Source organism: Ochotona princeps, chromosome 25, assembly GCF_030435755.1.
Source record: "Ochotona princeps isolate mOchPri1 chromosome 25, mOchPri1.hap1, whole genome shotgun sequence".
Taxonomy (NCBI): domain Eukaryota; kingdom Metazoa; phylum Chordata; class Mammalia; order Lagomorpha; family Ochotonidae; genus Ochotona; species Ochotona princeps.
The window spans coordinates 20,775,775-20,791,980 of record NC_080856.1 but is presented as its reverse complement, the minus strand read 5'-3'; the positions used below and the strand labels follow the sequence as shown (position 1 = coordinate 20,791,980).

The 16,206-nt window shown below is 48.1% G+C and overlaps 1 protein-coding gene across 4 annotated transcripts in view; it reads right to left on the bottom strand.

Annotated features, from left to right (window-relative positions):
* HIPK2 (homeodomain interacting protein kinase 2) overlaps nucleotides 1–16,206 on the bottom strand; it is a 176,597-nt gene that overhangs the window by 42,608 nt on the left and 117,783 nt on the right. For all 4 annotated transcript variants that reach the window (XM_058654902.1, XM_058654904.1, XM_058654901.1 and 1 more), the window contains exons 3-6: nucleotides 6,204–6,327; nucleotides 5,799–5,918; nucleotides 4,043–4,129; nucleotides 1,903–2,087 (exon numbers count right to left, since the gene is read on the bottom strand). In XM_058654902.1, coding sequence (XP_058510885.1) covers nucleotides 1,903–2,087; nucleotides 4,043–4,129; nucleotides 5,799–5,918; nucleotides 6,204–6,327 — 516 coding nt within the window. The remainder of the gene's footprint in view (nucleotides 1–1,902; nucleotides 2,088–4,042; nucleotides 4,130–5,798; nucleotides 5,919–6,203; nucleotides 6,328–16,206) is intronic.

Sequence of the window (16,206 nt, the reverse complement as noted above, 5' to 3'; positions counted from 1 at the left end):
ACAATGCACTGTGCATTCTTTTTGGGAGGTATTTAAAGCATTGGTGGTTTTAAGACAGTTCAACACACACTAAACATTCAGGCTGCTTCAGAACCTTCAAACTGAAACGGTTGTGTTTCAGGAAGCAGCAAGCACTTTTTCTCTGAGTCAGTTTATAGAAAGAGTGATTTTGAAATGATCTATATACTGGAATTCTGACAAGGAGAAATGGATGGGGCTCTTCCATCTAGTAGCTGGGATGTCACGGTGGCTGTGGGCAGCTTGTCTCAAGGGCAGGGGTCTGTAGCCGGGGGAGACTGGATGTGTACTCTCACCCCCAAGCTCTCCAACACCTTTCCAGCAAGTTCTAGGGACTCCTTGGGATTGGATCCACTCTCAGTCAAGCCGAGGTATCCTCAAAGACCTGGCTTTCCTTCTTAAGCCCATTTTCTGACATCTCAACCATCACCGCTCTCTTTGGTGACTCTCATCAACTTGGTGCACATAGCTAATAGGAGTTCTCTAGAGGGTACACCCCATCCGTGTGACTGGTGATCACTGACTGAGTGACTTCTAATAAACTTGGTTACTTCTCCAACCTTACCCCTGAATATAAGACATACCAGGACAGTGCTTATGGCAGCCGTCCCACTCAGTCATTCCCTAAGCTTGCTTTTCTTCCAGGGATACCTCCTTGACTGTTCCATACCACATTCAGAGAGAGGACAAACCCCACAGCGTGAATCTGGAAAGGGTGAGTCCAGACTCCTCCTGCACACTGGAGTTGGGCTGTCTCTCATACATGCTTCTCTCCATAAATCTTAAACAAAATCCTCTCGGGGCCCGGTGCCGTGGCCTAGTGGCTAAAGTCCTCGCCTTGAACGTGCCGGGATCCCATATGGGTGCCGGTTCTAATCCCGGCAGCTCCACTTCCCATCCAGCTCCCTGCCTGTGGCCTGGGAAAGCAGTTGAGGATGACCCAAATATTTGGGACCGTGCACCCGCGTGGGAGGGTCCTGGTTCCCGGCTTCGGATCGGCGCAGCACCAGCCATTGCGCTCACTTGGGGAGTGAATCATTGGACGGAAGATCTTCCTCTCTGTCTCTCCTCTCTGTATATCTGACTTTATAATAAAAATAAATAAATCTTTAAAAAAAATCCTCTCATAATTTTTCAGGGCTCTTTTGCCCTCCGGTTTACCCCAGCGGCTTCAGCCTACCACTCACTCACTGCTGGGTCTGGTGCTTGGTTTGCCCATGCTAGAGCCTACACAGGCAGTGCCCTGTCTCCTTGTGCATTTCACCCCCACCCCAAGTCACTTCCTCAGGGTCTTCCATGATCTAACCAGGCCAGGTTCCCTTGCTGTGTGCGCTCATGGAACCAAATCCCTTTGCTGTTGGCACCCTGTCTCACACCTTTCTCTGTCTTCTAGATCAGACACTCCAGGGGGCAGGGGGCTCCATCTGCTTTGCTTGGTGCTGCCTCGGCACCTAGCACAGTACACGGTACACTGCATGCTGAATAAATGAACAAGTCCAGGTTCAAACTAGACAGTCACTCCAGGCTGTTTCAGGAGCAATTCTGGGTGTTGATGCTGCCACTTGGGGCACTGCCCTGGATGTAAACCTACCCAAGCCTGTTCACCCAACCTTGTGTTCTCACTTCACTATTTCCTCCTTTAACACAGCAAAGTTTGGTCCAGGGTTCCAATCTGGCTACCACCTGTTTTTGCAAATGTGTTGGAATGCAGCCTGATGCGTCTGTTCACGCGTCGCATCTAGGGTCACTTTCAACTGTTAACTCCAGAGCTGAGTTGCAGTAACAGAGACCAGATGGCCGCAAATCCTGAAATGTTTACTATCTGAGCCTGTAAGAAAATATGTGTGCTGAGCCCTGATATAAAACAGGGGGTGGGGCACTTACTGTGTGCTATGGGGAAAATCAAGTAAGTGTGTCATGGTGACAAAGGGGTGGTTTAGGGTTTCGATCGGCGTGATTCTCTTATCCGCATCTATGGTCAGCATCTTCTTCAACAGGTCAATGAACTCCCGCCGGTCTGCCTTTTCCACTAACATGTCGCTCCCTTCCAAATCCGTCGTCATATTCACCTGGAAGAAAGTAGGGACAGGTTACCAAGAGCCCCGGCTGCCAGCCTTGCTGCCCCTTTTTCTCTGCCCTGCCACTTCCTTGGCATCTCTCAAGCCCAGCTCTCCCGGGCTCCAGGCCACTGTGCTCTGTCCCTGTGGAAGGCACCAGCCTACACGCTTGTTAAAGTCCAAACGATGCAGCCAGGCTGGAGAAAGTGCTGAGGACAAGGGCAGAAGGCTGCTGCAAGATGTGCAAATCCATCTCACCACAGGACAGGACTGCTCCCACTGTAACCAGGTAAGCTCTCATCACACCTCGTTGAAAATAACCATGAGATAAATAGAGTTCTGGAGCCTGGCTGCATAACCATGTGAATGGACTTAATGTCACTGAACTGTATGCTTTAGAAAGGGCAAGATGGTAAGTTTATGCTCTTGTATTGCAATTAAAAAAAAAAACACAGCCTAGTAAATGTAAAAACAAGATGCATAAAAAAGAGAGGGTGTGTGTGTGTGTCATTTATTTAACCTCTGGATGGAAATGGAAGGGTTAGAGTGACTTCTTCCTCCATCTACAACATATCACCCTTCACATGCTTCCTGTATGCAGGCTGTCACCTCTGGCCAAGGCAGACAGGATATCTGAATGCAGTTTTTCTTTTAAGAGTTAAGTCTAGACTAGGATAATGGTGCTTTCTGTTTTCTCCAGGATATGCTCTGGAAACTGAATTCATCTTCTCAGATAATCAACCGACAAGCATACTTTACTCAGAATCCTGATTTTTGGTTATACTCATCTGTGGTGAGAGATATACTAAGTGATGATTGGCCTGTAGCTTTATTTTGCATGCTTTAAGGAAAAATGCACTTTCAGTGCTTTCATGTTTAGACTAGTCTTCACAGGAAAAGTAGCTGAAGTTCTACAACTTTCTCTGGGGCACACAAGTCAAGAGTCTGGTCCCCACCGGCAAGTGAAGGGAGATTGAGTGTGATGGATTGAGTTGTGTCTCTCTGAAACGATATGGTTAAGTCCTAATTTCCGGTAATGGTGACCATGACCTCATTTGGAAATTAGAACTTTGTGGAGGTAATCAAGCATGGAAGAGATTATACCAGAATAGGGTGGGTGCCATTCTAACAACTAGTGTCTTTCTGTGAGGACAGACTTGGACCCTGAGACACAGAGATGCAAGCCACCTGGACAGGAGGCTGATATGCGTGCAGGCAGCCACGCACCACAGGATGCAGAGCACTGCCAGGAGATATGGGTGGCTTCAGACAGAAATGGCTTTCATACAGATTTCAGCCTCCAGAATTTTGAGAAAACAAGGTTTGAAGACACCCTGCTCTTTGTATCTGGTTATAGCAACCCTTGGAAACTAGCAGGCTGGGTAGATCTTGAACATGTACTAATGGGCTAGAATTCTCCTCATGAAAAAGAAAATCACTAACAAGGGATTGGTCAGTACTGTTTTGCTAATGAGAACTAATATACTGAAGTTATTAAGAATTTTTGAGAGACAGACTGAGTGAGCATATACCCACAACAGCTGGGGGTCAGAAGTCAGAAGCCAGGAACGGTCTGGGTCTCCCACATGGGTAGAAGGGACCCAACCTTAAAGGCCATCCCTGCTGTCTTGCAGGGTTAGGAAGCTGGAACTAGGAGCTGGAGTTGGGTGAAGAACCCAGGCACTCCAATGTGGGGTGCAGGCATTCTAATCTGGGACTTAACCATGAAGTCAAATGCCTGCCCCCATGAAGCTTTTTTCTAAAGAGCTGGTGTAAGGTTTAACAACATTCCACAAACCAAATGGTTATCTCAACAAGACTGACATGCAATTGTTCAAGGTCAAAGATAACCACCACAGTTGTGCACTATAGGTTTCTACCCATTATCCTTCTATCCCTATTGCAGAAATCTTGCTGGCACTTGGTTTTTGAAGGGCTTTCAACTCATACTCACCCACAGAGCTTACCTGGGCCATATCATCTAAACAGTTGAAAATGTACTTTCTTGCTTCTTTTGACTTAATGCCCGTCTCTGCTTCATGGTCATCCGGTGTCTATTAAAAGAGATGAAAGTCAATCGCTAACGTGACTTATTCCTTAGTTGGCACAACTCCAACTCTTGAACTCTTTCCCCGTTTGTTGGAAGAGACTGGTCTCCTGCTATGGTTTACCCTGAGTCAGGTATAGAGGATTCTAAGATGCCACACCCCTGATCACCCATTCCTTAAGTGTCCCTAAGTCCCTAAGTGTCTAGCCTTCCCTAAGTGACAGGGATTAAGGTGAGATTTCATTATGGACAGTGGAAGCCTTCTCCCACATGATGGTGCATGGAAAAAATTATTTAGCATGTACTGATTTAAGCCCAGTTTCACACAGTTCTGGCACTGTGTGAAACACACAAATGCTTTTGCTTATCTTCATAACCATATCACACAGGACTGCTATCCCCATTTTCCACAGGTGAAAGCAGGATTAGAAGGCCTAGGAGCCGTGCCAAGGTCACATGGCCATGAGGTGGCAGGTGTCTCTGGAGTCCATGGTCCATGCTGTTCTGTCGGGGGCTTGGGCACGGACATCCATTCCCCCTGTTGGCTTGGCAAACTGCTATTGCAACTGCTGTGGGTTTTGAGGGTCATCCATGGGCCAGAGGTAATTAATCCTCAAAACCTTAGTCAAAAACAACAGCAGGTACAGCTTAAACTCCGAGAACATCTGGGCCTGCTGCACTGCGGCTTGTAGTAACACAGAAGTGACTCCTGCCTGTCCATTCCCCTCCTTCATTCTCAGGTGTTATACTGGACATGACCTTGACATTCATCTTCACAGTGGGCAAAGGTCAGGTTTCCCACCAGTAACGTGAGTGTACTTGTTTGGGTTCCAATTCACTTTTCACAACCTTTTACTGCCATTGGCCACACACTCTCTTTAAACTACATAAAGTTTACAGTTTAAACTGGCTGTGGTTCAGTCAAAAAGGAAAAGAAAAAACACCCACCCAGGATCTCTCCAAAAAGGAAAGCACCTAGAGTGAATATAAAACACATTGAAAATGTTTATTATTTTTTCCTTTTCAGGAAAATGTATTCATTTTCATTACTGGGCACAGATCAAAGGAAAAGTAAAATATGTTTCTGTTCAAGTAAAACCACCCAAGAGTTTCTGGCGTTCAGCGGTGCGCTGCACCACCTGCCGGCCCAGGATGAACTGGAGCCTCTCTGGGGCCCTGTGATACTCGAGCTGTTCTGGCAGCTTCTCCTTACTTCTCAATTGGGGCCTGGCTGAAGTGTTCCCTCTTGGTCCCCTGCTCCAGGCAGAATTCAGGCTCTGTGCCCCCTTGGCTCCTGTGTACTTTCCCTTTGAGGAAGAGGGTATTGTTTAGGGTGGCCCAGAGCTCGTGGGCCTTGGTTCTGCCTCTCTCTCGGGATTGTGGCTCCTGGTTCCTTTACGCTCACTGTAAACAGCAGATGGCTAACAAGGTGTATCAGATCACATCCCAGGAGCTCGGCAATCATGCTATGGAATTTAAGCTTGGCCCAGGCCAACAGCCCAAGGAGAGAGGCATTCTGAACCCTCAGCCTCAGCCACGCAGGCATCACCAGGCCGCAGCCTCCTGCACTATGTGGGCTGGATTCAAGGTGAGACCCATGTTGAAAGCTCCCCACCAACGGGAGATGTGCCCAGTGTTGAGCCACTGGTTGGAAACAGAGCGAACGAGCTTCCTACCTTGAGCCTCCACAAAGGATACGGTGAGTCTGTGTCACGGTTGAAAAACCTAGTTGTCTTTGTGCCTGCGCTTAATAAATATTCAGCTGGCAAACCCTGTGTTTGTGAAATATACCGAATCTGCAAGAAAAGATGAAAAACAGGTCAGGGGTCCTACTGTCACCGTACACGCAGTATACTAATGACTCTAGTGGCTTTGGGAAGAACAAAAAGACAGTTTTAAAGAGAAAGAAAAGAAGTAAAGAAAAAAAAAGTAATAAAGGTAAGGAAACTAAGGTTTGGGGGGTCAACATAACACCCTATAATCCCAGCCCTATGTCATGTTACAAATGAAATACGAACCCAGGCTATCACCCCAGAAAAGAACGAGGTGTTTTTGTGGCTGCCCAAGTTACCTGGACCCACCTGATCATACTCCGAAGCTCCCGGATATAAAGGCCAACCCAGGAAGAGCTCCGCGATGACACAGCCCAGAGACCACATATCAATCGCCTCACAGAATGGTAAACCGAGGATGATCTCAGGTGCCCTGAAGCAGAAGAATGAGAGAAGCCATGAGCAGAGCTGTTTCTACAAGAATTCTGTCTCCCACATCCATTACTGATGGCGGCCTGTGGTTCATGGGACAGGTGCTGGCCCCTCTGTTCCCTTGCTAGGTCCTCCTCACTAGATGAGGACCCAGGCGGAAGGTGGGCCAAGACGAAGGGCAGGTTTGAGGCTTTGGAACAGACCAAGGCGAACCACATCCACTGGCTTCATTACGATTACATCCCAACCCAAAGAGCCAATGGCCACTTTAGACACACTTGGGAGTCATTTTCTGCAGCTGAAAACCTGGAACACAATTTTTGGAGAATGCCTGATTTTGGTAAAGCAGTTCTGGGATGCTGGTGTTCTATTTACAGGAACAAATAAAACAAGCTCCTTCTGCCCAAAGTAATAGGATTAAATCTAATATCCACTCATGCCAATGACCTCTTTCTTCTGAATCTGCATCCCTTAGTCCCAAGGGCACATATTTTCCCCTCCCAGTAGCTTTTGAACAGATAATCTTCAAAATTCTCTAATATTACAGAGATAAAACCCTGCTTGTGATGGCATAGCATGAGCACTGAGCAGAATTCTGCTGTAAATGGCCCATGGCTGACTGGCAGTTGCTCAGAAGCAAGGTCCACTCACACAACAGACAAGACACGAATTCAGAAAATTCCACGTGTAGGTCGGCAATCAAACCCAAAAGGTCCACAGAGTACATCTTCTACTCTGAGAAAGTGGTATGGTTTTGGGTAGGAGTAGGTGTTGGGGGAAACCTAGCTCAAAATTCCAGAGATAAAGTTTCTATTTTTAAAAAAGACATGGCTCAAGGCACTCAGCTGATAATAGAATGCATTATCTCAACTTCCGTTTTCTCGGTAAATTCCCCCATTTGATACGGGGATGCTGAGAGGCTATTCCATCACCCTTCACCGGCTGGAATGAGAGTGAAGGGCTAAGGATGCCTGCCTCTGTCAAGGTCATCTCTCATGTCTGAACTCAAGGTGGAGAAGGAAGTGATCAGAAATGCCCCCAACATCCTTGGATCTCCCAGATGAACCTCTCTCCACTTAAAAAAACAAAGTACCCCCCACTTCACCTTTTCAAATTTACTCTCATGGCTAATGTTTCCTTTGTAACAACACTGCCAACAAACAAATAAAATGTCTGCTATAAAATTATAATTTTTTCACACAGAGGGGTATATATTCAGTTCTGAAAGCTGCAGATGGGTGTGTGGGGAGTGCACAGTGTCCAGCCTGGCACCTGGCACCAGGGGTGGGCAGTAAGCAGCCTCCCGGGGCATTTAGTGGATCCATCTCACTGCTGGAAGCAGCTGCAAGCATTCTACCCAGCCCTTCCCCTTCTCTTTGAAATTTTTGGAAAGAAAGGTTAGTTATTTTTATTTGGTCTGAAAGGGAGGGTAGGAGGAGGAAGGCAAGGAGGGAGGAAAGGAGACAGAAATAGAGTATCTTTCAACTGCTGGTTCACTCCCCCAAATGCCAGCAACAGCCAGGAGCTCTAGTGATGATCATTTCAAGGGACAGCAGACACTGATTTTGATGTTTGACATGACACAGACAGGGCCTTTGGGAGTGCTCTGAGTCCACCAAGAGAATGAGATGGCCCCGCAGCATCATCGCATGTCCAGCTGAGTACTTCTCTCGTGACCACAAAGAACAGTGCTCACAACTGGGAGAGCAGGGATGCAGCAGCACAGTCCTGCGAAGGACCTCCACAGCACACAGACAACGAAGGCTGGACACAAAGGTGTGCATAAAAGAGACAGGGAAACAGAGCCAACACAAGCACACGGTGAGATGCAGCTCCTACATTAGAAGTGGGACCCAAGAACAAAGCAGAAATAAAACCCAAACCCCATATTGTCTTTAACCCCCTTTCCTTCCTACAGAGGTTGTGTGTGATGGGTCATCTGCCCCTGTGGCTTCCTCCACTTTACTTCACAGTATCTTCTCAACCTCTGACACCACATGGAAGCTGTTCGGTTAGATGCTGAGACGGGCAGTGGTCTCCACAACTCCTATGCATGGGGCAACTTCTCAGCCCCGGGACCTGGAAGCCACTTTTCCTTCCCACAGTTGATGCTTCTTTCTGTTCTGAACCACCTGGTTGTCAACACATCTCACTATTGGTCTGCTGTGGCTTCTGGGGTTTGTCTCTTCCCATCCTGCTATGGCACTTTGGCAAAATTCCAGGCACTTGCTCCTTTTTCTGTCACAGGTTGAACTGGGTTGCCCTCCCTCCAAAAGATACACCAAAGTTTTAATCCTCAGCCTTTTGGTCGGGATCTAGTTAGTTAAGAGGGGGGTCACATTGGAGTGGGTGAGTCCTGTTCCAATGTGGCTGTTGTCCTTGACTTAAGGGACACTTGCACACTGAGTGGCAACAAGGACATGTGATGACAGAGGCAGAGACTGGTGTGATGCTGCACACGAGGAGGCCCACCTGAGCCACTTAGAAGCAGAAAGAGGCCAGGAAAGGTTCTCCCTGCAGCTTGTAGAGGGAGCGTGGCCCTGCTACACCTGCTTCCCAAAACCCACTGGTCTTAAGCCAGGCACTTTGTGGTGCTTGGCTTCAGCCACCCTGGGAAGCTGCTATAGCAATTCATCTGTTGCCAAGGGTTTACAGTCTATTCTCATGTTTGAGTTTTCAGCTCCATCCTGGCATCCCTTTGTATGGATTGTCATCTTGATATTTCCGTGGCAGTGCTTCCCAGTCCCCTCAAGATTGACCTGCTTAAATGGGAGCACATCTCTTCTCTCAATGACTCCTTCCTGCCTCCTCATTTTCCTAAATGAAATTTCAGTTTGGGAATGAGCGTTGAGTATTCCCTCTCTTCTGTCCTTTCCATCCAAACCATTCATATCATCAGTTTGACAGTCCAGCACAAACTGATCAGTTCTTCATCACTGCCACCACTGATCTGGCTTTGGCAACCCCTGAGTCACCCAGAGTGTCCCATCCCGTCTTTCCTTCCTCTACAGTAGCCAGGTGTCATGTGTCACACCTCCACTGCACTCAAAATATGATCTGAATCCCTCTGCAGCTCACGGACCTGCATCAAAGGACCTGGTCCGCCACTCCACTGCCACTGTAATCCGCTCAGTGAGCTCAGCGCACCCCGGTGACCCTTCCATGTCTGGAACACACCAGGTCCTCCTGCACTCAGGGTCTTTGAGTGATGTTGCTGCTTCTGCATCTGATGCTCTCCCTGCTGGCTCTCAGAAGGCTGCCTTCCACTTAAGTCTCAGCTTAATTGTCTCTGCCACAGACCGGTCTCCCTTGACAGTGCCCTGAATGTCACTTTACAACCCTCTCCCAATCACCTTACCCTCACCATAACCCCAACCCCCCTCCCCTGCCAAGTGCACGAAGGCAGCACAGTGCCTGGTGTTGGGAAGCCCTGCAATTGGTAAAGCATGATTAAACACAAGAAAGGGGGGCCCGGTGTGATTGCATAGTGGTTAAAGTCCTCACCTTGTGCATGCCGGGATCCCATATGGATGCTGGTTCTAATCCCAGCGGCTCCACTCCCCATCCATCTCCCTATTTGTGGCCTGGGAAAGCAGTCTAGGACAGCCCAAAGCTTTGGGACCCTGCACCCATGTGGGAGACCCGGAAGAGGCTCCTGGCTTCGGATTGGCTCAGCTCCAGCCATTGTGGCTGCTTGGGGAATGAATCATTGGACAGAAGATCTTCCTCTCTGTCTCTCCTCCTCTCTGTATATCTGCATTTCCAATAAAAATAAATAAATCTTAAAAAAATACAAGAAAGTTATTAACTATGTGGTTCAGATGGAAAGGTCTAAAGTAGTGCAGAGTAGGCTAAGGGGAGTAGAAAGAACAAATCTTCATGCAGCAATCAAAGCTCGGGCCTGAGAGGGCAGGATTCAGCCCAAGGAAGGGCATAGGCATGCACGCCACATCCCCCTGTGGAGGGGAGTTGAGGAATACCCACCTAGGGAGTTCACAAGTGAACTAGAGCAAAAGAGAGAATGGCAACAGGGGTGCTGGAGGTAGCATCTGGATCATGCGGGCTCTCAGACATGCAGTGCAGAGCTCTTATCCTGTGCCCCTAGGGATGCCCCCCACCCTAGAGTCTACCTCTTAACTCTGTCTTGAAGCCTTTTGGCTTCAACTGCTACTCACTAAATTGAGAACTCTTCAATCCAGGCCTCTCCAAAACCACCTACTGTGCTCTCTCTCAATCCATCTACTCTGGGTGCTGTGCCCATCCACTGCTGCGAGTCTACAAGGCTCCGAGCTCCTGAAGTCCAAAAGTCAAGATGAAGATCTGTTTCTTTTTGTTTAGCTCACTTGAAGCACACGTGATGGCTGCTAAGATATGTCTAGTCTTTAGTGAAGCTCATTGCACCAAGAGGATTTGGATGGAGCTCCCTTCACTCGATTATTCAGACATTCACCCACTATGAACAAAGTGTCGCTGTGTGCCAGGCACTGTGTGTGTGCTGAGGATGCAAAAACCCACCCAGAATCTTGGGCCCTCCAGGAGCCTGCTGTCTCATTATGGGTCAGCACACATGCACAGCTCACACACAATGTGCAGGGTGTGAGGGTTGGGCAGGGTGGGCTTCCCAGGAGAGGTGTGAACTGTGTCTACCTGCAGCCAGGCAGGGATGGCTCCCATGCCTCTGCACTGAATCCAGCACCTCATACAGTGCGGGGGCAGGACCAAGTCCGACACCCTATCCCTATAATGGTTGTCAGTGGTCTCTGAAATTGGCAAAATCACCCCTCCCCGCTGCAACATTGCCTAAGACAAGAGAGTAGCTGCTTGGCCTTGCTGTATCTGAGTTTGTGGGTTGATGGACCAGTTCCATTTTCTTCCACGGGGACCATTTCCATTCTCAGTTCAGTTACAGCACAGGTAAGACTGCTGGCTCCTGAACATGGGAAGTGAGGCTCTTCCAGGTTCTGCAAACAGCTCAATTGTCACTTGCTTCTCCTCACCTCCCCTGCTGAGGAGCCTGCCCCTGTTCCAGCATGGAAGCATCTGAATGAATCTCCCGTCACTATTCTGGGACATCAGAAATACTTAAACATACACAAAGTGTCAGACAAAATTTGCACCTAAGAGAGGGAACATTCCTTTCCAAAATTTCCATAGCAAGACACCAAAATTCTGGTATTTTTTTTACAGTATGATTAAAAAATCCATCAATGGCAAAAGCTCCATCAGCCCTCTCAACAGTGCCCAGAGCTGACAGGCTGTTCTGAGATCATGTCCAGAGCGCATGCTCTTCAGGGGAGTGATCACAGGGGTCCAGGGACCACAAAGCGGATCGCTGTGTACTCGGGCCCAGCCATTGACCTGCTCCCTGCTGCTGGCAATGCCTCATGGGAAGCACAGGGCAGTCAGTTCAGAGGGAATCATTTGTCTGATATGTCTGAGTCCAGGGGATGGCAATGAAATAAACAGAGCATGTCTGGTCTTCATTTTAAAGCCCACGTTCTTTCTTGTACACTGAAATGCTAAAAAAGCATTTAAATACATTAAAGTATATACACGAAAACAGTTTCTGTTTCATTTATCTGTACTAAAAAGTATAGTGCGAAGAATAACATATCCTACAACCAAAAGCCTACTACATGGTATTGGAAACAATACTCCTTCCCAACAACCCCTCTTCTGTTCCCATGCATGGCAAAACTCACTCTAAGTTTGCGTGTTCTCTTTCATTCAGTCCCCTGCTAGCTACAGACCATATAGTGTCCTGTGCAGGAAGGACTGAAGTTCTACTAACAAAACCCTACCTTTAATTTATTCATTTGAAAGTCAAAGTTATGTAGAGAGAGATCATTGTGGCACGCCAGAAATGCAGCTTGGGAGAATGGGTTTGGGATGGTTCTTCTGTGGACCCAAGGACCTGCGTGGGCAGAGCCAACAGTGTCATGGTGTTGTTCACAACATCAAACATCTGGGCTGCAGGACACGGAAGTATAATGTCTTCTCATCCCAACCTCCCAGGCCTATTAAAAGCCTAGAGCTGATGTGGTCAGTCACACCGAATGTGAGGACAAGGACAGGGTTCATGACCACTCTCCACTGGGCAACAAATCCACCACACCCCTCAGTGAGCATGGGAGAGCTGTACATTCCTGGAAAAAACGTTACCCAATTTTTCTGAGTTTTTATTTCACCACATATAAAATGTGATTATTAATCTTGCTTTTTCTCTTGTCTCTGCAGCAACTTATGAAGATAAATTGTGATGAGCAGAATTATAAAGCAGTTTGAACTCCTTGGAAGCAAGACACTCTATTAGTCCATGGTATTTTATAATCACTCATATTATAAGGTGTACTTGAATTGAACTGCAGGGGAAAAGCCCGTTCTCGCAAATATATGTAGATTGAAAATAACCTCAGTATGGCTGGGGCAGAAGCAATCAAAATGTAAAATCGTATTTCAGATGGGTTGTTAAATCTTATGTTTCCACTGCGGAAATAAGAAGACTTGTCAATGCGGTCACGCGCTCTGAGCCACTGCTTGAGCTGGTGACCTGGAGCAAGGGAGGCAAGGGACTACATGGAAGCAGCACAGGAACCGAGAAGCAGGCAGAAATGGGAGCAGTGGGAAGGGGAGGGCTCCTTGTGAGAAAGCAGAGTCGGAAGCCTGACAGAGCTGCCCACAGGACAGTAAGAGAAGGACTGGGGAGTACCTTAAGGTGGCCACACAGACAGGGGAGAGACCCTCTGACCGCAGGCAAGCCTGCCAGCAAAACAAAGAGCAGCACCTGCCCGAGATGAACTGACAGCACCTGCAGCATGCAAGGAAGAGCCCAGGAGATTCAAAATAGCAATGACCTGAGGCCAACCTGGGATCCAGTTTTTGAAAAAGCTTCTTGGGCAACCAGGAGGTAAGAGAAATCGCTTTGTCTTTGGGATGCTAGGTAGCTGTGCAGAAGGAAAATGAGACACAGGGGCACAGAACTTGGGTGTAAGCCAGGGTAGGGCTGAGCAGGAACCCTACGACGTTAGCTTGCAGATCATCGGTCCCAACACTGTGGACCCCAGATCCCTAGCAGCACTCTGAGGTACAGTTATGAGTCCCAGAAGACATTGTGATGGAGCACTGTTGAGAAGGTGCAAGGATATGCCTTCCAAAGGAGAGAGCTAGGAAGGAGCCTCCACTCACGCCTTTGGGTGGGTTAGCGCTTACGAAAGCACAGGGGGCAAACTGGCAGCAGAGGTCATTGCTCTAGGGATTCTCCCTGGGGGTCACCCCTCATGTCCACCACACTGTGTGCTGATGGGATCATGTTGAGAGCTTGAGCAGCAATTCTGTTGTATTTGAATGGTCTTTGGCCATCACCGGCAAAAATGCTGAAGATATGGGCATGAGGCATTGTCTTCCTCTTGGGCCACACCTGGACAATATCCTGTAGGAAGGTGGTTTCCCTCATTCCACTGGTCATTTCCAGGACAATGTTAATGATAGGGTGGAGGTTCTTTTGATTTGCATTGACAGTGGACATTTCATGCTGAACTGTTGATCACCCAAATCTAACTTTGCTGCTTATATATCAAAGGGAAACACTGGATCTGGAACTTCAACTGTAGCTAATTTCCAAAGGCTTCTGAGGATGTTGGGGGTGAACCAGATACCAGTTTTTACACGTCCAGAGATTAGGATGATGGCCTACAAATTTTTTGTGATGCTCTTGGCATGGAAAAGAAAATGAAGAAAATATAGCTAGAGATGAGGGGCTACTCAAAGGATACTGACTTAGCTTGGCAAAATAGGAAAAGCAAGAAGGGAAGGGAAAGCAAAGAGAATGGGGTCAGTGTGGTGGTGTAACAGGCTAATATTCAGTCTGCCAGTGCCAGCATCCCATATGGGTGCTGGTTCTAGTCCTGGCTACTCCACTTCACAATCCTGTTTGTGGCCTGGGAAAGCAGCAGAGGATGGCCCAGGTTTTTGGGCCCCTGTACACACATGAGAGACCTGGAGGAAGTTCCTGGATTCTAGCTTCAGACAGTTCCAGTTCTGGTGAATGCGGCCCTGTAACTCCCACAATCCTTACCATCCTGACAGGTGCTGTTACCAGTCATCAGTCTGGGTAGCCCTGCATCTCACAGGCTGGCTTCTAGTAATTCTGCCAGGAAGCCAGAGGCTGCTGGCCTGCCAATATCCTTTGGACTACAGGAGAACCAGCCCGGGTTTTATTCTGGCACCTTTTGATGAAGTACATACTCAGTAAAAGCCTTAAGAAGCACCTGTCACCCAGGAAATGGAATCATGATTCTCTGCAATGTATCAGAGTGAGCCTCTTCACACGCACACTGCCTTGTGTTCTTTGTCCAGGATTTTTAGTCGTGTGTGTGTGTGTGTGTGTGTAAGAGATAGCAAATACACCAATTAATGTACAACAAAACATGTATAACACAGTAACTTAGCAGGAAACAAAGACCAGTGTCACTACTGGTTAAGTGATGAAACCTGACCCTCAGGATCAAAAACAAAAACAAACAAGCAAAAACCTTCTTCTTTGTCTTCCCAAGGGGACTTGGAAATCAGTGTACAGGGTGGTGATGTACAGGCTGTACACGTGGGCCTGGGAACGGTGTACATCGGTGGGGTGGACCAGCCTCAGCCCTGTTCTGCTCCAGGAGGCTCTGAACAGGTGCACACAAAGGCCTAAAGCTGGGCAAAGTGAGCAGGCCGTGTGCGAGAAAGGAGACAAAGCCTTGGGCATGCTTTCATGATGTTCCTTATCACAGTTCCTTTTGTTGATTGTTTTTCTTGTGCTTTGTTCTTCTGTTGACTGAAGCTGTGGGTTGAAAATGTGCATTTGTAGTTTCTCAGGGGAAGACTCCTGATTCCAAACTGCACTGTCGCCTGCTGTCCCCTTTCAGCTTTCTCCAAGGCCATTCCCCTCATCTCTGCAGGGGGAGGGAATTTTGCAATTTCCGTGGATCAATTGCAAACGCAGTATCTCGGCCTGATGGGCATGTTACTTCCCAGGAGAGTGAAAATTAGAAGGCAGGCCAGGGAAAAGTCTGGCCCCTTCCACACAAACCAAATGCTACATCCAGGGTTGCTCTTCCCCCCACACCAACACATACTGAGAAAGTCATAGGGCTTCTCTACAATGTTGTTGATTTAAATGTAAAAGTTCTCATTGCGGTAATATTTAGTGCTGACTGGTTCAGAGGGAACACTCAGTAACTGCTTGAGGGATGCGTGAACGAATCCGAACCGACATGAGCCAGAAGAATCATGACACTTCCCTTGCCAGGGTTCCCCGTCCCACTTGGAAGAGCCCCTCGATTTCCCAACTCCCAGAGGAGGGGCTATGCCCAGAGATGAGCAGGAAGCAGCTCCCGTCCTCACCCCACCATCTGGTCACGTAGCTTGTGGGCTCATCAGTCACCATTCCTTAACCTTTGACAGCGTGGGACATGGGGAAGTGGGATGAAGGCAGAAACTTGCTCCTTTTTCGAATGGGAGCTGTATTCAGTGTCACCAGCAGGGGAATGGGAGCCAGGAACCCGGGCAATGAAAAAGAACCCACTGAGGGAAGGCACCAAAGGAACGCTAGAGGATGAATTTCCACTACAACCCTGGGGGAAGGGGAGTGTAGTTTCCCTAACACAGGTGTTATCACAGGAGGTGTCTCCTCTCGTGCTTTTAGTAGACAATTACTGAGAAGGAAGGGTCCAAACCACTAAGTTCTAAGTGAGTTTTCAAACAGAGCCAGAATCTATCCCAGCTGATAGAGAAGGTTTGCCTATACTAAGTATAGGATGCGCCTGTTTAGTGGGCAGGTGTACATGGGGTAAGAGGAGCCTGTGGCCGTGGCTGGCCTTGCACCCTGGGGAAGTATGTG